The sequence below is a fragment of the Pangasianodon hypophthalmus genome, chromosome 29 (genome assembly GCF_027358585.1).
Source record: "Pangasianodon hypophthalmus isolate fPanHyp1 chromosome 29, fPanHyp1.pri, whole genome shotgun sequence".
NCBI lineage: Eukaryota > Metazoa > Chordata > Actinopteri > Siluriformes > Pangasiidae > Pangasianodon > Pangasianodon hypophthalmus.
This window is the reverse complement of record NC_069738.1, coordinates 1,054,226-1,081,681: the sequence shown is the minus strand read 5'-3', so window position 1 is coordinate 1,081,681 and position 27,456 is coordinate 1,054,226. Positions and strand designations below refer to the sequence as shown.

The 27,456-nt window shown below is 42.0% G+C and overlaps 2 protein-coding genes and 3 non-coding genes across 6 annotated transcripts in view; 4 read left to right on the top strand and 1 right to left on the bottom strand.

The window, feature by feature from the left end:
• Nucleotides 1–1,481: 1,481 nt before the first annotated feature.
• Nucleotides 1,482–1,636, bottom strand: LOC117596483 (U12 minor spliceosomal RNA). The gene has a single exon (XR_004577596.2). It is a non-coding gene; the product is annotated as a U12 minor spliceosomal RNA (small nuclear RNA).
• A 1,581-nt stretch (nt 1,637–3,217) lies between these two features.
• Nucleotides 3,218–3,372, top strand: LOC117596482 (U12 minor spliceosomal RNA). Its single transcript, XR_004577595.2, has one exon. It is a non-coding gene; the product is annotated as a U12 minor spliceosomal RNA (small nuclear RNA).
• A 2,292-nt stretch (nt 3,373–5,664) lies between these two features.
• Nucleotides 5,665–5,819, top strand: LOC117596481 (U12 minor spliceosomal RNA). Its single transcript, XR_004577594.2, has one exon. It is a non-coding gene; the product is annotated as a U12 minor spliceosomal RNA (small nuclear RNA).
• A 1,234-nt stretch (nt 5,820–7,053) lies between these two features.
• On the top strand, nt 7,054–23,786 carry fam234b (family with sequence similarity 234 member B). 2 transcript variants are annotated; one of them, XM_053231371.1, is made up of 13 exons: nt 7,054–7,211; nt 14,277–14,708; nt 15,002–15,124; nt 15,812–15,961; nt 16,466–16,581; nt 16,691–16,841; nt 20,120–20,255; nt 21,007–21,198; nt 21,456–21,534; nt 21,615–21,776; nt 21,874–21,982; nt 22,200–22,417; nt 22,650–23,786. In XM_053231371.1, the coding sequence occupies exons 1-13, from the start codon at nt 7,175–7,177 to the stop codon at nt 22,650–22,652; spliced, it is 1,908 nt and encodes a 635-aa protein (XP_053087346.1). In that variant the 5' UTR covers nt 7,054–7,174; the 3' UTR covers nt 22,653–23,786. The 2 variants fall into 2 exon arrangements, with proteins under 2 accessions (XP_053087346.1, XP_053087345.1); XM_053231370.1 differs by having other exon boundaries at nt 21,004–21,198.
• Nucleotides 23,787–25,586: 1,800 nt separating this feature from the next.
• Nucleotides 25,587–27,456, top strand: part of LOC117596444 (essential MCU regulator, mitochondrial) — a 2,371-nt gene continuing 501 nt past the window's right edge. Inside the window, exons 1-2 of the mRNA XM_034301679.2 lie at nt 25,587–25,773; nt 27,336–27,456. The exon at nt 27,336–27,456 is cut by the window's right edge and continues 29 nt beyond it. Coding sequence (XP_034157570.1) covers nt 25,618–25,773; nt 27,336–27,456 — 277 coding nt within the window. The 5' untranslated portion in view covers nt 25,587–25,617. The remainder of the gene's footprint in view (nt 25,774–27,335) is intronic.

Genomic DNA, 27,456 nt, shown 5'->3' with positions numbered 1-27,456 from the left:
TATAGATCAGTCAGAGTCTGATATCGGCCTATAGATCAGTCAGAGTCTGATATCGATCTATAGATCAGTCAGAGTCTGATATCAGTCTATAGATCAGTCAGAGTCTGATATCGGCCTATAGATCAGTCAGAGTCTGATATCGATCTATAGATCAGTCAGAGTCTGATATCGGTCTATCCACTAATCAGAGTCTGATATCAGTCTATCCACTAATCAGAGTCTGATATCGGTCTATCCACTAATCAGAGTCTGATATCGGTCTATAGATCGGTCAGAGTCTGATATCAGTCTATAGATCAGTCAGAGTCTGATATCAGTCTATAGATCAGTCAGAGTCTGATATCGGTCTATCCACTAATCAGAGTCCAGTGTAAATGTAAATGATAAAGTGCAGTGCATGGTGGGTTGTGCTTGTGTTGGTGTTATTGTGTTAGAGTTCAAGTGTAGAAATAAAATAGAATTTAAAAAAACATACTGCTCTTAGTACATGACTGCATCAAGATAAACAAGCAAACAGAGAGAGAGAGAGAGAGAGAGAGAGAGAGAGAGCATAGACAGTACCCCAGTGGTATATATATATATATAGAGAGAGAGAGAGAGACAGAGAGAATATACTGTAGATGCTGAACCTTATCCTCCTTACTGATGCTTATTCTCAGAAGGTGATTGTATCAGTCATAAGGTGCTCATACCGCAGGTTAGGACGTGTTATAAAGGGGAAGAGCGAGAACACTGCAGGCTCATGTGAGGGTGTTAATGAGCAGGTCAGTGACATTCCTGTAAAATGGGTTCAGCGCCATCTACTGGTCAAACACAGAACTCACAGCAGAACAGCCTTTTCCTTCTATAAAAAAACAAAACAAAAAACAAAAAAACCTCTGGATTACGGGCCACACCCTCTCCCTTTAACTGGCTGTGAATGTGCATATGTGGGCGGAGTCAGTGTCAGTGGGCGTGTCTATACCGTGTCCGTGGTGCCATGACCCCGCTGTGGGCTGAAGTGATCTCCCCAGGATATTAGAATATCTATAGCAACATTTGTTATGCTAATATTAATAGGCTAATCTGTAATTATACATGTTTATCCTAATCTAAGGAGCTTAATCTGTAACAACACATTTTTATTAGGCTAATATTAGAAGGCTAATTCTGGCTAATCTGTAATTACAATTCCCCCCTAGGCTCATTTTAGTGGGTTAATCTGTAACGACACGTTTTATTAGAGTGATCACAGCAGGCTAATCAGTAATAACACATGCTAATCTAAGTAAGATGATCTGTAATTACCATGTTTATAATTTTGTTGGTTGAAACACATTTACATGTCAGTAGAAAACGAATATCTAACAGCAAAATTGCTGTAATTTAATATCTTTTGTATCTTTGTGACTTTCTAGCAGAAGAACTCTAAAAGTCCTGGAGAAATTGAGCTCTAGAGGGAAAAAGCCACACTTTCTGTTTAACTGAGATTTTGGGTGGTCAGGGAAGATCCCGGTTCTGCGAGATATCTCGCGAAGTAAGCGAGTCACCTCAGCAGACGGACCTGAACCCCTTCAAAAATTCCTCTCGTGAGTGAGCACGAGGACGCAGGCGTCACCCCACATCGTTATTTTCCTTACTCATCAGTTTAAGGCATGAGGATGATCTGGAGATCACTTCAGCCCACAGCGGGGTCATGGCACCACGGACACGGTATAGACACGCCCACTGACACTGACTCCGCCCACATATGCACATTCACAGCCAGTTAAAGGGAGAGGGTGTGGCCCAGGTGCTGATCTCACCAAAGTGTTTTATTCCTCTTATTCCACAGCAATTTGCCAACCATTATATTCTTTTAAAACTAAAGAACGACATATATATATTTATCCATTTATAGTTACATTTATTATTGTGGAATGGCAGTAAAACAAGTCCGTTGCTGTTATCACTTATGCTATAGCAGCTATAAACAGGACACTCCTCTGTCCTGAAGATGTTGGAGAACTTAAAGTTACAGCTTTACCTCTGACTGTTACAAAGCGCTGACACTGGAGACTCCTTCCATAAATGTTACATAAACATCTCAAGTCCCTGTGAATGAGCTGTCAGAGCTGCTGGTGTGGAAAATTAATCAACACCTTCTGACCAATCACAATCCAGAGTTTTTTTTATATAAGGAAAAGGTGGTTCTGCTGTGAGTTCTGTGTTTGACCAGTAGATGGCGCTGAACCCATTTTACATTTTTTTTTTTTTAATTCTATTTTATTTCTACACTTGAACTCTAACACAATAAGACCACAATGCCACAAACAATGCTAGACCTGTCTTTTTTTTTTTGTTTTTTTTTAAACACTTTATGGGGGTATCGGGGCAGATCCCGGGTCCAAAAGGGATCTTGTGAAGTAGACGAGTCACCTCAGCAGACAGACCTGAAACCGTTCAAAAATTCTTCTCGTGAACGCGTCCTCGTAACAGCACGATTTATTAGGCTAATATTAACAGGCTAATCTGTAATAACACGTTTTATTAGGCTAATATTAATAGGCTAATCTGTAACAACACGTTTTATTACGCTAATATTAATAGGCTAATCTGTAATTACACGTTTTATTAGGCTAATATTAATAGGCTAATCTGTAACAACACGTTTTATTAGGCTAATATTAATAGGCTAGTCTGTAACTACACGTTTTATTAGGCTAATATTAATAGGCTAATGTGTAATTACACATGTTTACCCTAATCTAAGGATCTTAATATATAAAAACACATTTTTATTAAGCTAATATTAGAAGACTAATCCTGGATAATCAGTAATTACAATTACAATCAGTAACGACACGTTTTATTAGGGTGATCACAGTAGGCTAATCAGTAATAACACATGCTAATCTGAGTAAGATGATTTGTAATTACCATGTTTATAATTTTGTTGGCTAAAACACATTTACATATCAATAGAAAACTAATATATAACAGTACGATTGCTGTAATTTAATATCCTTTGTATCTTTGTGACTTTCTAGCAGAAGAACTCTAAAAGTTCTGGAGAAATTGAGCTCTAGAGGGAAAAAGCCACAGCGAGAGGTGAGATCAGCACCTGGGCCACACCCTCTCCCTTTAACTGGCTGTGAATGTGCATATGTGGGCGGAGTCAGTGTCAGTGGGCGTGTCTATACCGTGTCCGTGGTGCCATGACCCCGCTGTGGGCTGAAGTGATCTCCAGATCATCCTCATGCCTTAAACTGATGAGTAAGGAAAATAACGACGTGGGGTGACGCCTGCGTCCTCGTGCTCACTCACGAGAGGAATTTTTGAAGGGGTTCAGGTCCGTCTGCTGAGGTGACTCGCTTACTTCGCAAGATATCTCGCAGAACCGGGATCTTCCCTGACCACCCAAAATCTCAGTTAAAGCAGAAAGTGTGGCTTTTTCCCTCTAGAGCTCAATTTCTCCAGGACTTTTAGAGTTCTTCTGCTAGAAAGTCACAAAGATACAAAGGATATTAAATTACAGCAATTTTGCTGTTAGATATTCGCTTTCTACTGACATGTAAATGTGTTTCAACCAACAAAATTATAAACATAGTAATTACATATCATCTTACTCAGATTAGCATGTGTTATTACTGATTAGCCTGCTGTGATCACTCTAATAAAACGTGTCGTTACAGATTAACCCACTAAAATGAGCCTAGGGGGAACTGTAATTACAGATTAGCCAGAATTAGCTTTCTAATATTAGCCTAATAAAAATGTGTTGTTACAGATTAAGCTCCTTAGATTAGGATAAACATGTATAACCACAGATTAGCCTATTAATATTAGCCTAATAAAACGTGTAGTTACAGATTAGCCTGTTAATATTAGCCTAATAAAACGTGTAGTTACAGACTAGCCTATTAATATTAGCCTAATAAAACGTGTAGTTACAGATTAGCCTATTAATATTAGCCTAATAAAACGTGTAATTACAGATTAGCCTATTAATATTAGCCTAATAAAACGTGTAATTACAGATTAGCCTATTAATATTAGCTTAATAAAACGTGTAATTACAGATTAGCCTATTAATATTATCCTAATAAAACGTGTAATTACAGATTAGCCTATTAATATTAGCCTAATAAAACGTGTTGTTACAGATTAGCCTATTAATATTAGCCTAATAAAACGTGTTATTACAGATTAGCCTATTAATATTAGCCTAATAAAACGTGTTATTAGAGATTAGCCTATTAATATTAGCCTAATAAAACGTGTAGTTACAGATTAGCCTATTAATATTAGCCTAATAAAACGTGTTGTTACAGATTAGCCTATTAATATTAGCCTAATAAAACGTGTTGTTACAGATTAGCCTGTTAATATTAGCCTAATAAAATGTGCTGTTACAGATTAGCCTGTTAATATTAGCCTAATAAAATGTGCTGTTACAGATTAGCCTATTAATATTAGCCTAATAAAACGTGTTGTTACAGATTAGCCTGTTAATATTAGCCTAATAAAATGTGCTGTTACAGATTAGCCTGTTAATATTAGCCTAATAAAATGTGCTGTTACAGATTAGCCTATTAATATTAGCCTAATAAAACGTGTTGTTACAGATTAGCCTATTAATATTAGCCTAATAAAACGTGTTGTTACAGATTAGCCTGTTAATATTAGCCTAATAAAATGTGTTATTACAGATTAGCCTATTAATATTAGCCTAATAAAACGTGTTATTACAGATTAGCCTGTTAATATTAGCCTAATAAAACGTGTTGTTACAGATTAGCCTGTTAATATTAGCCTAATAAATCGTGCTGTTACGAGGACGCGTTCACGAGAAGAATTTTTGAACGGTTTCAGGTCTGTCTGCTGAGGTGACTCGTCTACTTCACAAGATGCCTCTTGGACCCGGGATCTGCCCCGATACCCCCATAAAGTGTTTAAAAAAAAACAAAAAAAAAAAGACAGGTCTAGAGAAGATAGTTGTGACGTCATTGATGTTGATTAGGTTTTTATTTTCCTTAAATCTAGCATTGTTTGTGGCATTGTGGTGTTATTGTGTTAGAGTTCAAGTGTAGAAATAAAACAGAATTAAAAAAAAAAAATGTAAAATGGGTTCAGCGCCATCTACTGGTCAAACACAGAACTCACAGCAGAACCGCCTTTTCCTTCTATAAAAAAAACTCTGGATTGTGATTGGTCAGAAGGTGTTGATTAATTTTCCACACCAGCAGCTCTGACAGCTCATTCATAGGGACTTGAGATGTTTATGTAACATTTATGGAAGGAGTCTCCAGTGTCAGCGCTTTGTAACAGTCAGAGGTAAAGCTGTAACTTTAAGTTCTCCAACATCTTCAGGACAGAGGAGTGTCCTGTTTATAGCTGCTATAGCATAAGTGATAACAGCAACGGACTTGTTTTACTGCCATTCCACAATAATAAATGTAACTATAAATGGATAAAAATATATATGTCGTTCTTTAGTTTTAAAAGAATATAATGGTTGGCAAATTGCTGTGGAATAAGAGGAATAAAACACATTGGTGAGATCAGCACCTTGGCCACACCCTCTCCCTTTAACTGGCTGTGAATGTGCATATGTGGGCGGAGTCAGTGTCAGTGGGCGTGTCTATACCGTGTCCGTGGTGCCATGACCCCGCTGTGGGCTGAAGTGATCTCCAGATCATCCTCATGCCTTAAACTGATGAGTAAGGAAAATAACGACGTGGGGTGACGCCTGCGTCCTCGTGCTCACTCACGAGAGGAATTTTTGAAGGGGTTCAGGTCCGTCTGCTGAGGTGACTCGCTTACTTCGCAAGATATCTCGCAGAACCGGGATCTTCCCTGACCACCCAAAATCTCAGTTAAACAGAAAGTGTGGCTTTTTCCCTCTAGAGCTCAATTTCTCCAGGACTTTTAGAGTTCTTCTGCTAGAAAGTCACAAAGATACAAAGGATATTAAATTACAGCAATTTTGCTGTTAGATATTCGCTTTCTACTGACATGTAAATGTGTTTCAACCAACAAAATTATAAACATGGTAATTACAGATCATCTTACTCAGATTAGCATGTGTTATTACTGATTAGCCTGCTGTGATCACTCTAATAAAACGTGTCGTTACAGATTAACCCACTAAAATGAGCCTAGGGGGAACTGTAATTACAGATTAGCCAGAATTAGCCTTCTAATATTAGCCTAATAAAAATGTGTTGTTACAGATTAAGCTCCTTAGATTAGGATAAACATGTATAACCACAGATTAGCCTATTAATATTAGCCTAATAAAACGTGTAATTACAGATTAGCCTATTAATATTAGCCTAATAAAACGTGTAGTTACAGATTAACCTGTTAATATTAGCCTAATAAAACGTGTAGTTACAGATTAGCCTATTAATATTAGCCTAATAAAACGTGTAGTTACAGATTAGCCTATTAATATCAGCCTAATAAAACGTGTTGTTACAGATTAGCCTGTTAATATTAGCGTAATAAAACGTGTAATTACAGATTAGCCTATTAATATAAGCGTAATAAAACGTGTTGTTACAGATTAGCCTATTAATATAAGCGTAATAAAACGTGTTGTTACAGATTAGCCTATTAATATTATCCTAATAAAACGTGTTGTTACAGATTAGCCTATTAATATTAGCCTAATAAAACGTGTAATTACAGATTAGCCTATTAATATAAGCGTAATAAAACGTGTTGTTACAGATTAGCCTGTTAATATTAGCGTAATAAAACGTGTAATTACAGATTAGCCTATTAATATAAGCGTAATAAAACGTGTTGTTACAGATTAGCCTATTAATATTATCCTAATAAAACGTGTTGTTACAGATTAGCCTGTTAATATTAGCGTAATAAAACGTGTTATTACAGATTAGCCTATTAATATTAGCATAAGAAAACGTGTTATTAGAGATTAGCCTATTAATATTAGCCTAATAAAACGTGTAGTTACAGATTAGCCTATTAATATAAGCGTAATAAAACGTGTTGTTACAGATTAGCCTAATAAAATTATAGTAACCCTAGGCACTACATTTCCCAGAGTGCATTGCGGTTGTGAAACCCCGCCTCTCCTTCGCTGTATCTCTGATCCCACACAGTGAAGACACGGACGGGCGCGTGAGATCGTGCAGCGCGTGCCGGACCGTTATTGTCGTTATTATTGCCATTATCATTGGCGATGGCCACGGCTCTGTCGCGCGCGCTCAAACTGCCAGGTAAGAGACTGCAGCATGCTAACTAACATGCTAACAACACCGCATTGTACAGTGTGTAGAAACAGCAGGAGAGTGTGTGTGTGTGTGTGTGTATATGTGTGCGTGTGAAACGGGCTGCGTCCTAAACCGGTATATCGCTATTCTCACACACTGTTCAGCTTTATTTATATTATTAACATCGTGTTGTGCTGGAAATGAAGTGAAGTCGCGCGCGCCACATCGCGGCTGTTAATGTGGATTTGAATGACGCACTATTTTAACAGCGCGAGACAGAAAAAAAACGGTCATTTTTCCATCCGGGCATCAGGCCATCGCCATTCATTCATCCCGGGATAAACTAACCTCCTCCTCGTCCCGGGATAAACTAACCTCCTCATCCTGGGATAAACTAACCTCCTCCTCATCCCGGGATAAACTAACCTCCTCCTCGTCCCGGGATAAACTAACCTCCTCATCCTGGGATAAACTAACCTCCTCTTCGTCCCGGGATAAACTAACCTCCTCATCCTGGGATAAACTAACCTCCTCCTCATCCCGGGATAAACTAACCTCCTCCTCGTCCCGGGATAAACTAACCTCCTCATCCTGGGATAAACTAACCTCCTCCTCATCCCGGGATAAACTAACCTCCTCCTCGTCCCGGGATAAACTAACCTCCTCTTCGTCCCGGAATAAACTAACCTCCTCCTCATCCCGGGATAAACTAACCTCCTCATCCCGGGATAAACTAACCTCCTCATCCCGGGATAAACTAACCTCCTCATCCTGGGATAAACTAACCTCCTCCTCATCCTGGGATAAACTAACCTCCTCCTCATCCCGGGATAAACTAACCTCCTCTTCATCCCGGAATAAACTAACCTCCTCCTCATCCCGGGATAAACTAACCTCCTCCTCATCCCGGGATAAACTAACCTCCTCCTCATCCCGGGATAAACTAACCTCCTCTTCGTCCCGGGATAAACTAACCTCCTCCTCATACCGGTATAAACTAACCTCCTCTTCGTCCCGGGATAAACTAATCTCCTCTTCGTCCCGGGATAAACTAACCTCCTCCTCGTCCCGGGATAAACTAATCTCCTCCTCCTCCTGGGATAAACTAACCTCCTCCTCATCCCGGGATAAACTAACATCCTCTTCGTCCCGGGATAAAGTAACCTCCTCTTCGTCCCGGGATAAACTAACCTCCTCTTCGTCCCGGGATAAAGTAACCTCCTCTTCGTCCCGGGATAAACTAACCTCCTCTTCGTCCCGGGATAAACTAACCTCCTCCTCGTCCCGGGATAAACTAACATCCTCCTCATCCCGGGATAAACTAACCTCCTCCTCGTCCCGGGATAAACTAACCTCCTCCTCGTCCCGGGATAAACTAACCTCCTCCTCATCCCGGGATAAACTAACCTCCTCTTCATCCCGGGATAAACTAACCTCCTCTTCATCCCGGGATAAACTAACCTCCTCCTCGTCCCGGGATAAACTAACCTCCTCATCCTGGGATAAACTAACCTCCTCCTCGTCCCGGGATAAAGTAACCTCCTCTTCGTCCCGGGATAAACTAACCTCCTCTTCGTCCCGGGATAAACTAACCTCCTCCTCGTCCCGGGATAAACTAACCTCCTCCTCGTCCCGGGATAAACTAACCTCCTCCTCGTCCCGGGATAAACTAACCTCCTCCTCGTCCCGGGATAAACTAACCTCCTCTTCATCCCGGGATAAACTAACCTCCTCCTCGTCCCGGGATAAACTAACCTCCTCATCCTGGGATAAACTAACCTCCTCCTCGTCCCGGGATAAAGTAACCTCCTCTTCGTCCCGGGATAAACTAACCTCCTCTTCGTCCCGGGATAAACTAACCTCCTCCTCGTCCCGGGATAAACTAACCTCCTCCTCGTCCCGGGATAAACTAACCTCCTCCTCGTCCCGGGATAAACTAACCTCCTCCTCGTCCCGGGATAAACTAACCTCCTCCTCATCCCGGGATAAACTAACCTCCTCTTCATCCCGGGATAAACTAACCTCCTCTTCGTCCCGGGATAAACTAACCTCCTCCTCGTCCCGGGATAAACTAATCTCCTCCTCCTCCTGGGATAAACTAACCTCCTCCTCGTCCCGGGATAAACTAACCTCCTCCTCGTCCCGGGATAAACTAACCTCCTCCTCGTCCCGGGATAAACTAACCTCCTCTTCGTCCCGGGATAAACTAACCTCCTCCTCGTCCCGGGATAAACTAACCTCCTCTTCGTCCCGGGATAAACTAACCTCCTCTTCGTCCCGGGATAAACTAACCTCCTCCTCGTCCCGGGATAAACTAACCTCCTCTTCGTCCCGGGATAAACTAACCTCCTCCTCGTCCCGGGATAAACTAACCTCCTCTTCATCCTGGGATAAACTAACCTCCTCTTCATCCCGGGATAAACTAACCTCCTCTTCATCCCGGGATAAACTAACCTCCTCCTCATCCCGGGATAAACTAACCTCCTCCTCATCCCGGGATAAACTAACCTCCTCTTCATCCTGGGATAAACTAACCTCCTCTTCATCCCGGGATAAACTAACCTCCTCCTCATCCCGGGATAAACTAACCTCCTCTTCGTCCCGGGATAAACTAACCTCCTCTTCGTCCCGGGATAAACTAACCTCCTCCTCGTCCCGGGATAAACTAACCTCCTGCGTTATTTAATCTATGTTTAACTCGTCAGAAGTTATAGAAGCTATATATAGCTATTACTGTTTCTTAATGAAACTGAAAAAGGCTGGTCAGGCCACGCCCACAGGAGAGGAACTACAAGTTAGTGTGAGCGAGTGGTGATGGTGAGGTGTGTAAGATGGTTCTGATTGTTAGAATGGCATGTAATAGGAACATTTCTATCTAACACCAGATGTGGTGTGATGTTTGAGACGCAGCCTGTTAGACCGGCCTGTTAGACCGGTAAATCTGCACAGTGGTTGTTTGGCCATCAAGCTGATTCAGTGTGTACACAACATCTCCTTCAAGTGGGTGAAGATGCTTCAGGGCTTGTTTTCAGGGTGTAGAAGAACGCTGAGATGTCGCTGTTGATCAGAGTTTACCACACGAAGCGCTGATCATTTATCTTATTTAATGCGTTCAGATGGGATCAGGGATCTGTGATTTCGACACTTAATACACTAATCATTCAAATGAACACTGTTACTAGGCAACAGTCTCGTATCCCAACAATGTAAATTCACAGTGACAATGGAAACATCACAGAATTGTTCAGAACATCAACATTTACCTCAGAAGTGTTGATAAATTACTAATAAAACACTCAGAACAACTAAAACTACACTGTAATTACACTTAGCAACATCGTTTTATTTTGCTAACTGTCTATCACCTTCCCCAGCCTTTACACCTTTGTTGCCATGGTTACATAACTACTTTTGTATAATTATTTATTAGTCATGTATATATTTAATAGCTATGTCAGTTTGACCAAGTTATAATATAAAATCTTATGATTTAACAGCCTTTCTCCTTGATGTTAAGGACATCAATACTGAACAATATGTAGACCCAATGTTAACAAAAATTACACAGAATTGTTCAGAACGTCAACATTTACCTCAGATTTGTTGGTAAATTACTGATAAAACACTCAGAACTATTAAAATTATACTGTATTTACATTTAGCATCATCGTTTTATTTCCCCCTACCATTAGTGCGTCAGTTTGTTACCTCTGAAGAGGTGTAGTAAAAACATGTTATTTGGTAAACAAATACTAGAACAACTATTTGTTGTATTATATTTTGAAATTGGACTGCTTTTAGCTCGGTAAATGTTAACATTTTGTTCACTATATAACTATATAAAAAAAATAAAAATACAAGTTTTCAATAATTTATCATTTATTCCTCAAAACATGCAAACAATGTTAGAACAATACCATTAGAAACTCGCAAGTAATAAATTAATGAATAAAAATATCCAATCTAATGACATATTCTTCAAAATTCACTTAAAAGGCAAATGATAGAGCATAACTTTTAATTTAACGATATTCCTTTAAAAACAAATATAGACGTCAATGAAATACTGGGCTAAAATTCTGAAAGTGTTTATTATTTTCAAGTAAAGATTTACCAAGCGTGATTTTGAGTTTCTCATGTCAAAATACATTTTACGTTTTTAGCATTTTTATGAAATTGAGACAACCTAGCCTACATATTGCTGTTGCTATAGTGATATGTTTAGAGGAAATATCTCACTCTGTTTTTGTCAGTTTTAATGAAAACATTTACACACACTGTGTACACTATGAATCATTAATTCTGAATAACATAATTATTACCCTCTTTCCCTGAAACAATATCGGAAGAACCCATAAAAGTTGTGTTAGCGGTTGATTAAGTCTAATTACAGCGTCATGTTACTTGTTCTGAGGCTTTTCTTATTGATGTCTCAGCACATCTCAGGTAAATGTAGATGTTCTGGATGTTTGTGTCTTGTTTCCACTCTCGCAGCGTCTCTACATTCTGTATAAAATATTCAGTATCTATTTCCATGATTTGTGTTTGCTGTCGCATGTGGAAAGCACACATTCCCAGGATCGGTTTAAAACAACACACACAAGCCAGTCAGTCAGAAACGTGAACTTTTCCTGGTAAACAACAACGATAGAGTGGTGTGTAAACATCACGTACACACAGGTTTAAAAATTCATTTATTGGCAGAGTTTAGGGTCAGTGTGTGTGTGTGTGTGTGTGTTTCTTTACCACAAGTTGTGAAAAAAAATGGTGGAAGTGCTGTGTCATTATTTTTACTTAGAATCTTGTTATTTGAACTTAAGATTGAACTATTTCAAGATTCTATATATCTTATATACACTTGTTATTTCGTTATATTCTCATTATTTTTGTTATATTCTCATTATTTCATTACACTCGTTATTTCGCTTTACTCTCATTATTTCGTTATACTCGTTATTTCGCTTTACTCTCGTTATTTGATTATATTCTTGTTATTTCGCTTTACTCTCGTTATTTGATTATATTCTTGTTATTTCGCTTTACTCTCGTTATTTCGCTTTACTCTCGTTATTTCGCTTTACTCTCGTTATTTTGCTACATTCTCGTTATTTCGCTTTACTCTGGTTATTTCGCTTTACTCTCGTTATTTCACTTTACTCTCGTTATTTCGCTTTACTCTCGTTATTTCGCTACACTCTCGTTATTTCGCTTTACTCTCGTTATTTCGCTACACTCTCGTTATTTCGCTTTACTCTGGTTATTTCACTTTACTCTCGTTATTTCGCTACACTCTCGTTATTTCGCTTTACTCTCGTTATTTCGCTACACTCTCGTTATTTCGCTTTACTCTGGTTATTTCATTATACTCGTTATTTCACTTTACTCTGGTTATTTCGCTACACTCTCGTTATTTCGCTTTACTCTGGTTATTTCGCTTTACTCTCGTTATTTCGCTTTACTCTGGTTATTTCGCTTTACTCTCGTTATTTCGCTTTACTCTGGTTATTTTGCTTTACTCTCGTTATTTCGCTTTACTCTCGTTATTTCGCTTTACTCTCGTTATTCCGCTTTACTCTCGTTATTCCGCTTTACTCTCGTTATTCCGCTTTACTCTCGTTATTTCGCTACACTCTCGTTATTTCGCTTTACTCTCGTTATTTCGCTTTACTCTGGTTATTTCGCTACACTCTCGTTATTTCGCTTTACTCTGGTTATTTCGCTACACTCTCGTTATTTCGCTTTACTCTGGTTATTTCGCTTTACTCTCGTTATTTCACTTTACTCTGGTTATTTCGCTACACTCTGGTTATTTCGCTTTACTCTCGTTATTCCGCTTTACTCTCGTTATTTCGCTTTACTCTCGTTATTTCACTTTACTCTCGTTATTTCGCTTTACTCTCGTTATTTCGCTACACTCTGGTTATTTCGCTTTACTCTCGTTATTCCGCTTTACTCTCGTTATTTCACTTTACTCTGGTTATTTCGCTACACTCTCGTTATTCCGCTTTACTCTCGTTATTTCGCTTTACTCTCGTTATTTCGCTTTACTCTCGTTATTTCACTTTACTCTGGTTATTTCGCTACACTCTCGTTATTTCGCTACACTCTCGTTATTTCGCTTTACTCTGGTTATTTCGCTTTACTCTCGTTATTTCACTTTACTCTCGTTATTTCACTTTACTCTGGTTATTTCGCTTTACTCTCGTTATTTCACTTTACTCTGGTTATTTCGCTTTACTCTCGTTATTCCGCTTTACTCTGGTTATTTCGCTTTACTCTCGTTATTTCACTTTACTCTGGTTATTTCGCTACACTCTCGTTATTCCGCTTTACTCTCGTTATTTCACTTTACTCTGGTTATTTCGCTTTACTCTCGTTATTTCACTTTACTCTGGTTATTTCGCTACACTCTCGTTATTCCGCTTTACTCTCGTTATTTCACTTTACTCTGGTTATTTCGCTTTACTCTCGTTATTTCACTTTACTCTGGTTATTTCGCTACACTCTCGTTATTTCGCTACACTCTCGTTATTTCGCTTTACTCTGGTTATTTCGCTTTACTCTCGTTATTTCACTTTACTCTGGTTATTTCGCTTTACTCTCGTTATTCCGCTTTACTCTCGTTATTTCGCTTTACTCTCGTTATTTCACTTTACTCTCGTTATTTCGCTTTACTCTCGTTATTTCGCTTTACTCTGGTTATTTCGCTTTACTCTCGTTATTTCACTTTACTCTGGTTATTTCGCTTTACTCTCGTTATTCCGCTTTACTCTCGTTATTTCGCTTTACTCTCGTTATTTCGCTACACTCTGGTTATTTCGCTTTACTCTCGTTATTTCGCTTTACTCTGGTTATTTCGCTTTACTCTCGTTATTTCGCTACACTCTGGTTATTTCGCTACACTCTCGTTATTTCACTACACTCTCGTTATTTCGCAAATAGCACTTCAACATTTTCTCACATCTTGTTCTTCAGGGCTTTGCGTTCTTTGAGCGCATTGTTAGCGCTGTAATTCATTTAGGAATTGGATATATAGTTATGATGTGTGTGTGTGTGTGTGCGCGTGTGTAGGGAAGAAAGGCTCGGAGCTGGGCGAGTATGACCCCCTGACGCAGATGGACAGTGAGGATGACAGCGAGGAGGACGACCTCGTGCTGAATTACCCGCGGAACGGCCTCGCCTCACACTCGCACTCACACGCCGCCACGCTCAGGCTGGGACAGGAAGAGGCGGAGCTACAGGAGGAGGACGAGGACGAGGAGGACGCATGGAGACGCGGCGGCGGGAAGGACAGGAGAGGCGAAACGGGAGGGGCGGCCGACGAGGGGGTGGGGTTGGTCAGCGAGGGGGCGGGGCAGAAGGCGAAGGTCAGGGCGGCGGTGCGCACGGCGGCGTTTGTGGTGCCGCTGATCTGCGCCGCGATGTTCGTCCTGCTGTTCGCCTTCCTGTTGCCATGCCAACAAAGACGGAAGGAGTGGGAGACGGAAGTGGGACACATAGGCGGTAGGATACACTTTCATTTTTCTAATAAACGCCTTTATTTACTACATCATTCTGACTTAATGTTAATTATATAGAACATTCTGGAACAGTTCTACACTTCTAACAGTGTGAAACTGTGGGAAAGAACATGCAGCAAAGCCTTCTGGGTAAACCGTGCTCCTGAAATCCACACACCTGAGACCCACCTGATCCCTGATCTAACACACTTCACTCGAGTTACAGCGCTTTATTGGTACGCTGTGTAGTGCGCTCTATCAAACCTGCCCCCTTTAACACGTATTCCACTCCTCCAGGTGTGATATCACCTCCCATGGCATTATGGGATGTAGACGGGGACGGAGTGGAGGACTTACTAATCGCAGCCATGAGGATCAACAACAGCAGCCAGCAGATCAGTTTCCTAGGAAACAGCAAGGGTAACACACACACACGCGCTCACACACGCACACGCACATACATACACACACACACACACACATACATACACACACACACACACACTGTCTGTCTTTAGCTAAGTGTTAAAAGTCAGAATAATGCATGTTGCTTTATTATTATGTGTTTGTGTGACATGAACCAGTAATTTACTCACTGCAATGTGTAATTAACTAATCCATCTCTCTCTCTCTCCCTCTCTCTCTCCCTCTCTCTCTCTCTCTCTCTCCACCTCTCTTCCTCTCTCTCTCTCTCTCTCTCCCTCTCTCCCTCTCTCTCTCTCTCTCTCTCCACCTCTCTTCCTCTCTCTCTCTCTTTCCCTCTCTCTCTCCACCTCTCTCTTCCTCTCTCTCTCTCTCTCTCTCTCTGTCCACCTCTCTCTTCCTCTCTCTCTCTCTCTTTCCCTCTCTCTCTCTTTCCCTCTCTCTTCCTCTCTCTCTCACTCTCTCATTCTGTCTCTCTCTCTCTCTCTCCCTCTCTCTCGTTCTCTCTCTCCCTCTCTCTCATTCTGTCTCTCTCTCTCTCATTCTCTCTCTCTCTCTGTCTGTCTGTCTCTCTCTCTCTTTCCCTCTCTCCCCCTTTCTCTCTCTCTCTCTCCCTCTCTCTCTCACTCTGTCTCTCCCCCTTTCTCTCTCTCTCTCTCGTTCTCTCTCTCTCTCTCTCTGTAGAGTACAGTGTAGTAGCTCTGCATGGAGTGAACGGCTCAGTGATCTGGAATCGCTCTCTGAAGGAGCCGCTCTCCTCTGTGCAGTGTTCAGCTCCCAACACCTGCCTGCTCATCACATTAACACACCTGAGCAGTGTAAACGCATCTACAGGTTAGACATTAACACACCTGATCAGTGTAAACGCATCTACAGGTTAGACATTAACACACTTGAGCAGTATAAACGCATCTACAGGTTAGACATTAACACACCTGAGCAGTGTAAACGCATCTACAGGTTAGACATTAACACACTTGAGCAGTGTAAACGCATCTACAGGTTAGACATTAACACACTTGAGCAGTGTAAACGCATCTACAGGTGAGACATTAACACACTTGAGCAGTGTAAACGCATCTACAGGTTAGACATTAACACACTTGAGCAGTGTAAACGCATCTACAGGTTAGACATTAACACACTTGAGCAGTGTAAACGCATCTACAGGTTAGACATTAACACACTTGAGCAGTGTAAACATATCTACAAGTAAGACATTAACACACCTGAGCAGCATTATTACAACTACAGGTAAAGCTTTAGCACACCTGAGTGAGTGTGATGTACCTGGAGAGCGGTTATGATGACTGATTTAATGTATTTATTCCTGTTCAGGTAAGAAGTTGTGGGAGGTGCCAGCAGGAGAGGTGGTGTCACAGGCTGTGGCTGTTCCTGACTTGCAGGGAGATTCTGTTCCAGACCTGCTGATTGCTACTCTATCTCCAGATCAGGTGCGCACACATACACACACACACACACACACACACACACACAAGCTCATGTGTATTTCCTAGAGGGTCGTAATGAGCTCTCACGTTGTTTTCTTCTGCCTGAATTCAGGAATCAGCTCTCTCTCTAGCCCTGCACTCAGGGCTGACGGGCTCTCTGATTGGCCAGCTGGTGAACTTAAACCTCACATCACAGGGAAAGCTGATTGGTCCCATGCTGCATGAGACAGCAGTAGGAGCATACTACATCCTGTTCGGTTTGGGTAAGAGGGCTGTTCACTATGCAGTATGAGTTACTACACAACCTTTTTTCACTTCAGTATGTACAGGTACAATCCGTACAGTACGTACAGGTACAAGCCATTCAGTACGTACAGGTACGAGCCATTCAGTACGTACAGGTACGAGCCATTCAGTACATCCAGGTACGAGCCATTCAGTACATCCAGGTACAAGCCATTCAGTACGTACAGGTACAATCCATTCAATACATCCAGGTACGAGCCTTTCAGTACATACAGGTACAATCCATTCAGTACGTCCAGGTACGAGCCATTCAGTACGTACAGGTACAATCCATTCAATACATCCAGGTACGAGCCATTCAGTACGTACAGGTACGAGCCATTCAGTACGTACAGGTACAATCCATTCAGTACATACAGGTACGAGCCATTCAGTACATACAGGTACAATCCATTCAGTACATCCAGGTATGAGCCATTCAGTACATACAGGTACAATCCATTCAGTACATCCAGGTACAAGCCAATCAGTACGTACAGGTACGAGCCATTCAGTACATCCAGGTACAAGCCAATCAGTACGTACAGGTACGAGCCATTCAGTACATCCAGGTACGAGCCATTCAGTACATACAGGTACAATCCATTCAGTACATCCAGGTACGAGCCATTCAGTACATACAGGTACAATCCATTCAGTACGTCCAGGTACAAGCCAATCAGTACGTACAGGTACAAGCCATTCAGTACATCCAGGTACGAGCCATTCAGTACATACAGGTACAATCCATTCAGTACGTCCAGGTACGAGCCAATCAATACGTACAGGTACAAGCCATTCAGTACATCCAGGTACGAGCCATTCAGTACGTACAGGTACGAGCCATTCAGTACATACAGGTACAATCCATTCAGTACATCCAGGTATGAGCCATTCAGTACATACAGGTACAATCCATTCAGTACATCCAGGTACAAGCCAATCAGTACGTACAGGTATGAGCCATTCAGTACATCCAGGTACGAGCCAATCAGTACGTACAGGTACGAGCCATTCAGTACATCCAGGTACAAGCCAATCAATACGTACAGGTACAAGCCATTCAGTACATCCAGGTACGAGCCATTCAGTACATCCAGGTACGAGCCATTCAGTACATCCAGGTACAATCCATTCAGTACATCCAGGTACGAGCCATTCAGTACGTACAGGTACGAGCCATTCAGTACGTACAGGTACAATCCATTCAGTACATACAGGTACGAGCCATTCAGTACATACAGGTACAATCCATTCAGTACATCCAGGTATGAGCCATTCAGTACATACAGGTACAATCCATTCAGTACATCCAGGTACAAGCCAATCAGTACGTACAGGTACGAGCCATTCAGTACATCCAGGTACAAGCCAATCAGTACGTACAGGTACGAGCCATTCAGTACATCCAGGTACGAGCCATTCAGTACATCCAGGTACGAGCCATTCAGTACATACAGGTACAAGCATTCAGTACATCCAGGTACGAGCCATTCAGTACATACAGGTACAAGCATTCAGTACATCCAGGTACGAGCCATTCAGTACGTACAGGTACAAGCATTCAGTACATCCAGGTACGAGCCATTCAGTACGTACAGGTACGAGCCATTCAGTACGTACAGGTACAAGCATTCAGTACATCCAGGTACGAGCCATTCAGTACGTACAGGTACGAGCCATTCAGTACATCCAGGTACGAGCCATTCAGTACGTACAGGTACGAGCCATTCAGTACATCCTGGTACGAGCCATTCAGTACGTACAGGTACAAGCATTCAGTACATCCAGGTACGAGCCATTCAGTACGTACAGGTACGAGCCATTCAGTACATCCAGGTACGAGCCATTCAGTACGTACAGGTACGAGCCATTCAGTACATCCAGGTACGAGCCATTCAGTACGTACAGGTACGAGCCATTCAGTACGTACAGGTACAAGCATTCAGTACATCCAGGTACGAGCCATTCAGTACATCCAGGTACGAGCCATTCAGTACGTACAGGTACAATCCATTCAGTACATCCAGGTACGAGCCATTCAGTACGTACAGGTACGAGCCATTCAGTACATACAGGTACAATCCATTCAGTACATCCAGGTACGAGCCATTCAGTACGTACAGGTACGAGCCATTCAGTACATACAGGTACAATCCATTCAGTACATACAGGTACGAGCCATTCAGTACATACAGGTACAATCCATTCAGTACATCCAGGTATGAGCCATTCAGTACATACAGGTACTATCCATTCAGTACATCCAGGTACAAGCCAATCAGTACGTACAGGTATGAGCCATTCAGTACATACAGGTACAATCCATTCAGTACATCCAGGTACGAGCCATTCAGTACATACAGGTACGGGCCATTCAGTACATCCAGGTACGAGCCATTCAGTACGTACAGGTACGAGCCATTCAGTACATCCAGGTACGAGCCATTCAGTACGTACAGGTACAAGCATTCAGTACATCCAGGTACGAGCCAATCAGTACGTACAGGTACGAGCCATTCAGTACATCCAGGTACAAGCCAATCAGTACGTACAGGTACGAGCCATTCAGTACATACAGGTACAATCCATTCAGTACATCCAGGTATGAGCCATTCAGTACATCCAGGTACGAGCCATTCAGTGCATCCAGGTACGGGCCATTCAGTACGTACAGGTACGAGCCATTCAGTACGTACAGGTACGAGCCATTCAGTACATCCAGGTACGAGCCATTCAGTACGTACAGGTACGAGCCATTCAGTACATCCAGGTACGAGCCATTCAGTACGTACAGGTACGAGCCATTCAGTACGTACAGGTACAAGCCATTCAGCACATCCAGGTACGAGATTCAGTAGAGAGAGAGAAAGAGAGAGAGAACTAAAACAGGCAACAGCAGTACATACTGAATGGATCTTATTAACAAGTACTGAACAGATTCTCCCGGGTTCGTTCAGTACACACCCCCTTCTGTTCTGTAGTTATTGGTAAGATCCATTCAGTACCTATTGTTGTGACCCATTAAGTTCAGTATTGGTACAGCCCGTTCAGTCAGGTACGTACTGGTATGATCCACCCAGTTTAGTATTATTATTATAACGCCTTATAACCCCTTCAGTATGTACTGCTATGACCAGTTTAGTTCGTTTATCAGATTAGCATGTTAGCTTGCTATGCTATAGGTCGCCATGCAGTGTTAGCATTAGCGGAGTGTGATTTCAGCGCTAACGTGCTAGCGTGGTGTTTTGTGCAGGTTCGGTGGATGCGATGTCTCTGAGAGACGTTTATAAACAGGCGACCGGCCGGACGACTGTTCCCTCGAGTCTCAGTGTGAAGGACCCCGTGTGGGAGAAACAGAGGAAGAATAACTCACTCATCCACATCTACAGGTATGTAACACACACACACACACGCACACACACGCACACACACACACACACACACACATTTATAAACACTCACCTGTGTGATAGTGTACCTGTGACACAATGTAACTCTACTATAATTAAATAACCTTACACTTTCATTATTTCTCTCTCTCTCTCTCTCTATGTCTGTGTGTGTCTCTCTCTCTGTCTCTCTCTATGTCTGTGTGTGTCTCTCTCTCTTTCTCTTTGTGTGTGTGTGTGTCTCTCTCTCTCTATGTCTGTGTGTGTCTCTCTCTCTTTCTCTCTCTCTCTCTCTCTGTCTGTGTGTGTGTCTCTCTCTTTCTCTCTCTTTCTCTCTCTATGTCTGTGTGTGTGTCTCTCTCTTTCTCTCTCTCTCTCTATGTCTGTGTGTGTGTCTCTCTCTTTCCCTTTCTCTCTCTATGTCTGTGTGTGTCTCTCTCTCTTTCTCTTTCTCTCTCTATGTCTGTGTGTGTCTCTCTCTCTCTCTCTCTCTCTCTCTCTCTGTCTGTGTGTGTGTCTCTTTCTCTCTCTCTGTCTGTGTGTCTCTCTCTTTCTCTTTCTCTCTGTCTATGTGTCTCTCTTTCTCTCTCTTTCTCTCTCTGTCTCTCTTCTCTTTCTCTCTCTCTGTCTGTGTGTATGTGTCTCTCTCTTTCTCTCTCTCGCTGTCTGTGTGTATGTCTCTCTCTCTCTCTCTCTGTCTGTGTGTATGTGTCTCTCTCTCTGTGTCTCTCTCTCTCTGTGTGTACAGTAGTGTTGATCATGTTGAGTATTTTCTCCCCCTGGTGGCCGGAGTGTGTAATAACCACAATAACCTGGACACTGAGTCGAGCCGTAACTCCAGCCGGAGCGACTGGGTGTCGGTGTGTGTGAACAGTCAGATCTCCGTCATCCGAGAGAGAGACATACACATCACCTGGACCATTAACTCCTCCTCCATGCACAGGTGTGTGTATCTGTCTGGCATTGTGTGTAAGACTGTGTGTGTGTGTAAGACTGTGTGTGTGTGTGTGTGTCTGTGTGTGTGGTTGTACTGCTCTACATCTCTAAACGACGCACACTTGTGTAACTCAACCATCATTAACACATCCTTGACATTAGCTTAGCCATGTAGATTAGCAGTTAGCTTGTAGCTAACATTTAAGATACGCTGCTAATTTGCAGTCATTTTTTTTTTTTTATTGTGTGTGTGTGTGTGTGTAGTCGTCCTGCTATTGGCCATTTTAACGATGATGGAGTTCCTGATCTGCTCATCCAGCAATCTGCTAATGGCGTCCGAAAGGTAACACACACACACACACACACACACTGTTATTATTATTATTATTATTATTATTATTAAGCCTAATTACTCTCTCTCAGGTCCAGATCATTGATGGAGCTCAGGGGCAGAACCTGTGGGAGGCGGAGTTTGTTTGTCCCCACCTTGTTCTGGAAGGTTCCACCATTCTGACCACGTCCGGCCAATCAGTGTTCCTGTTTTGGGCTGGAGATCCACTTCCTGCGTCGAAGAACGTTACCAAGGTAACAGTGTCAGAGAGGAGTAACACACTGTGTGTGTGTGTGTGTGTGTGTGAATGTTTGGAGCCTGATTTTTATAGTGTGTGTGTGTGTGTGACAGGTGAGCCCACCTGAGCCAGTCCTCCGCAGGCTATTCCTCCTCCACCCAGCGTATCCCACAATCCTCCAGGAGCTCACCAGCACCACTGACACGGCACTCACGGCTACAGGTAACACACACGCGCGCACACACACACATCTGTGTGCTGAGGAAGAGCATGATGTCTAAACTGGTGGTTATAGACTTCCATTACTTGTTAGCTACATCAACCTCTGAGCCTCTGCAGGAAAACGACAGACCTGGCAACCCTGATTGCTTTAAGAAAGTACCGCGTGTGTGTGTGTGTGTGGAATAAACCCGAACCCCTGGTCTCCCCTCCCCCGCAGTGAGTTACGATGACGAGCAGAAGGACGTGTCCTACGTGGTGGTCGTGTCCCGGCCGGTCTCGGGTCCCGGCCCCGGCGCTCAGCTGGTGAAGAGCGTGAGCGTGAGAGCGTCTCTGAGCAGCGCCACCACCGTACACCTGAGTGACGACACACACACTCGCACACACACCGCCTTCCAGATCAACAAGTTCTTCAGGAGCCTGTCCTTCAGACGCCAGGTGAGGAACAACCCCCGAGGTTCACGGGCTACACTTAAGCCCCGCCTCCATCCTTCCCCTGAGCCCCGCCCACTTCTCAGAGACTGAAAAAGTGTAAATTCTCTACAGTGGTATTTTACGTGTTTGTGAGCTTATGATGATGTAACTGTAGTTTACAGAGATGTGGGCGTGGTCTTGGTCTTCACTGAGGACTGTGTGATGAACTCATCATGTTCTTTGTTTTCTGTTGCAGTGAGAAGCTGCAGGACACGGAGCAGGTTCAGGATGTTCACACCGATACATATTTATTCACATTAATTTATTTATTTAGATGATGATGATGGTGAAGATGGTGATGATGATGATGATGATGATGGTGAGGTTTAACCTCCACTGAGAGAAGATATAATCATTGAGGAGGGTTAACATTTCATATTAATAATATGATGATAAATCAAAAATGAATTTCAAGTCAGTTTACTCACAGGGAGCTACGTTGCTAATGGTAGTGCTAACACTAGCGTAGCGTTTGTGACGATGTCTAATGTTAAAAGCGCAATATTAATAAAATTTTACTGAAATGAACTAGGAAAGCTTGCTTTGAGCAGCTGTATGTTCAGAATAAATGAAAGAACCCCAGAGTCACCTCACAGGAGCATGCTGAAATGATGCTTTGTTAGCATTAGCGATAGCGTTAGTGTTAGCGGCATATAACTAGCAAACAACTGTAAAGCTTGCTAATGTAATGTAATGCTAATGTAACACTACGCTCCTATTCAGTGTACTGTGTGTTTCTTCTTTGGACCACTGGTTTTCACAAATTTTCTTTGTTTACTTTTTGTTCAATTTTATGTAAAATGACTGTCCTGTAAATAACCTGAGTTCTTTGAGTTGTCGTCATGGTGACAGGACCCCGCCCACTGATCATGACATCACTGGGTTCCTGGTCGCCAGGGCAGAAGCGCACAGTGTGTGAGCGTGGATTGGGTGTATTGTGTTTAAGATATTTTTAAAGAAATAATGTGTGTATATATAGGTGAGGTGTGTGTGTGTGTGAGAGAGAGAGAGTGTGTGTGTGTGTGTGTGTGTGTGAGAGAGAGAGAGAGAGAGAGAGAGAGAGTGTGTGTGTGAGAAAGAGAGAGGTCTGATCATGACGTAAATATAACATTCAGACTGCTTTCGGCAAATAAGCACAACAAACAACTTGTTTGTTTAACAGAACAAACAGAAATGTAGTGAAAAGTTCCCCCTATCACACACACACACACACACACACACACATACACACACACAACACACACATACACAAGGTTACACATGCTTTTATTCACAATGTTTCTGCAGTGTGATAAGAGTAACTGCTGTACAATAAAGACTAAACATTGATCAACTGTGTGTGTGTGTGTGTGAGATGATCTATGCTTGTAATAATTATCCTCCTGTGGTGTGAGGGTGTGAATAAACCTGCAACAGGATCGGTGTTGCCAGATTGGTCAGATTTACAAACAGAACTGTTATTAAATCCACTCCATTGACTCAGTAAATTCAGGATTCAGGAACTGTGCTGAAGGAGAACCAGCAGATCCTTAAAGAGAAGCGTTCTTCTTTCCCTAAAATAGGTCCAGAGTTCCTGAAACTCAAAATTTTAAATTTGCCAAAGCAGCACAGTGAGAACATACACTGTTACGCCCTGAAGGTGGCTGTACACGTCTGTACATGTTCTCTTTAACACACCCGTTATAGTTCTATATTCATTCTAATGAGCGAGCCAGAGGTGATGGTGGTGAGGAAAAACTCCCTGAGACGATATGAGGAAGAAACCTTGAGAGGAACCATTTCCACATGATGAGAACTCCAACCAGAAGTAGGGCATCAGGATGAGTCAGACAGGTCTGGAGAGCAGAAGGGGTCAGGATCACTGATATCTCAGAAGTAGCATGTGTAGGTCGACAGAGAGTGAGGGAGAGAGAGAGATGGAGAGAAAGGAAGAGATTGATAGGTAAGCTCTTGTCCTGTAATGGTTAAGCACGATGTACTTTGCGTGCAGAGAGCAAGCAGGGACTCCGGCAGGACTAGCTATGACAGCATAACTAAAAGGGAGAGCCAGAAGCTAACACAGACATGAGGGAGTCCTGGGACATAAAGCAGCAGCCACTCCACCGTCGACAAACCTGAGTGAACGTGTGAGAGTGGGGGGGCGACAGCATCCAAACATCCCATTTCACCACAACACTCTATGCCTGTGAAACCCTCCAGACCTGCCCCTGTACCTAAGAAAACTATTCACTAAAGGCTTGACTAAACAAATATGTTTTCAGCCTAGACTTAAACACTGAGACTGTGTCTGAGCCCCGAACACTAAGTGGAAGGCTGTTCCATAACTGTGGGGTTTGTAAGAGAAAGCTCTACCCCCAGCTGTAGCCCGCACTATTCAAGGTACCAACAAATAGCCTGCACCTTTTGATCTGAGTAGGTGTAGCTGATCATAAAAGACCAAAAGTTCACGCAGGTACTGTGGCGCGAGACCATTTAGTGCTTTATAGGTCAATAGTAGTATTTTATAATCAATGTGAAATTTGATTGGGAGCCAATGCAGTGTGGATAAGATAGGGGTGATGTGGTCATATCTTCTGGTTCTAGTAAGGATTCTTGCTGCTGCATTCTGGACTAACTGGAGCTTGTTTATGCTCCTACTGGAACATCCAGACAGTAAGGCACTACAATAATCCAACCTAGAGGTAACAAAAGCATGAACTAATTTTTCTGCATTGTGTAGTGACATTATATTTCTTATTTTAGCAATATTTCTGAGATGAACGAAAGCGATCCTAGTTATATTATCTACATGAGCTTCAAATGAAAGACTAGAGTCAATAATCACACCAAGGTCTTTTACTGCTGCACAGTAAACAGAAAGGTCATCCAGAGTTATTATGTAATCAGAAAGCTTACTTCTAGCTGCATGTGGTCCTAGTACAAGTACTTCTGTCTTGTCAGAATTAAGTAGAAGGAAGTTAATACATAAATACAATATGATGAATTAAATATAGGTTAAATAGAATTAAGATAGATTTAATATAGATTTCTTGATTATTTCTCATATATTTTATTTTATATTTTCAGGTGTATAATGCTGTATGTGTGCACTGCATGGCTCATGGACCTGTTTAAAGCAGTGAATTTTCCCGATCTGGCAACCCCCAGCTCTGCTCTGAGGTAAAATGGCGTCTCCGCTGTGGTGTCGGTTTGCGAGACTGTCCCGGAATATCGGTGTGTTTCCGCGGACTGTGGTGTGTGAGAGCTCGGGAACAGTGCGGACACAGAGCCGGACTGCTGTCTGCACCTCCAGCGGCGCCATTCTGCCCAAACCCAAGAAGGTAAGAGCGGAAAAATCCGCCATTATTAACCGCTGAACCTGCTCTGTTTTGACAGCTGCAGCGCAAAATGGAGTGTAGCGTTAATATTAAATCCTACCCGTATTCTGACAAAAGCCCGCCTCCTGAGCGCGGATTGGCTAACAGCTCGTGTTCACGCGCAATGCAGCTGTCGGCTGGACCAATCAGATCGCAGCATCTCATTCCTGCTGCACAAAGTCTCACTATTGATTAATATTGAGGTAGAAATACGGAAGTGAAGAAAAATTCATACAAATTAAGACAAATATATAAAAATGGAAAACGTGAAACGTCTAAAATGGAAATGAATGAAGAAGATTTATTAGTCAGAAACACACACTAGCTTAAGATGTTCAATTTTCAGTACTTTAAATACAGTTTCAGGGTAAAATAGATGCAAGATTATCTAAACCTCTGTCTTCTGTGTCTGCTAAATTATTATTATTATTATTATTAACTGTATTTAATCAGGAAAGTGTCTCTCTTCTCCGCTGTGCTGTAATCACACACTCAGCCCTGTTCAGATGGGATTAGTTTTCTGTGTAGAGGTGCGCAGTGTAATTATTCCCGGAGTATCTGTGGGATTTTATTCCGAATCACACGTCTGGAAAGATTACAGTGTATATTACTTTCTATAAACTGAGCAGTAGCGATAACTCCAGGTTATTTACATAGTGCTGTGCAAAAGACTTAGGCACATGTAAAGAAATGCTGTAAAGACGCCTTCAAAAATAATGAAATTAAATGTTTCTACATTAAAAAAAATCCTATAAAGAGCAGTAAACAGTAATAAATGAAACAAAGTCAGTATTTAATGTGACGATCCTTCACTTTAAATAAATAAAGCAGTATCTGAGGTGCAGTGTGTGCAGTTTTATAAGGAAATGAGCTGGAAGTGTTACTGAGCATCTTGCAGAAGCAGCCACAGTTCTTCTGGAGACTTTGACTGTCGACTCGCTTCTTATTTCTGCAGCGAAACCCAGCAGCCTTCATTATGTTTTTATCTGAAAAGTGTCTCTTATGGAATCTGCTGCTTTCTTTACTGACATACAAACATTTTTCTGTAACGTTTCATTTTGTGCTGGAAAACTAATGTTTGGAATCTAAAATGTTTTTGTACTGAATCAATAATGTAGAAGCCAGAAAATAAACATCTATAACAAAGTTTGTCCTAAAAAAAAAAAAAACAGGGTGCCAAGACTTTTGCACAGTGCTGTAGATTTATTATATATATATGTATATATATAAATCCTGTCTGAAGTGACCTGTGGGTAAAGATTGCGTTATATCGCGTGTGTTAATGATGAAGCGAAGCCACGCCCCCTACAATATACACTTATAATAACGAGCAAAACCATCAGTGTGTATTAAACACACACACACACACACGCAGTGTTTAGTGTTAGTGGTGAAGACACGCCCATCTCTGTGCTTTATACAGATTGATGCATCTAGAATCACACACACCAGTCCGAATGGCACTGATGATGATGATGGTGGTGGTGATGATGATGATGATGTGTGTGTGTGTGTGTGTGTCGCAGACGGTGTTTGGGATGTTAAGGATCACTGTGGTCGTGATCCCCTTCTTGTACATCGGCACTCAGATCAGTAAAAACTTCGCTGCTCTGCTGGAGGAGCACGACATCTTCGTCCCTGAGGATG

Coding starts and splice junctions, on each gene's coding strand:
- fam234b (XM_053231370.1), top strand. CDS start 7,175: ATGGCCACGGCTCTGTCGCGCGCGCTCAAACTGCCAG. Junction 21,199..21,455: donor AACTCCTCCTCCATGCACAG/GTGTGTGTATCT, acceptor GTGTGTGTGTAG/TCGTCCTGCTATTGGCCATT. Junction 21,983..22,199: donor CACGGCACTCACGGCTACAG/GTAACACACACG, acceptor CCTCCCCCGCAG/TGAGTTACGATGACGAGCAG.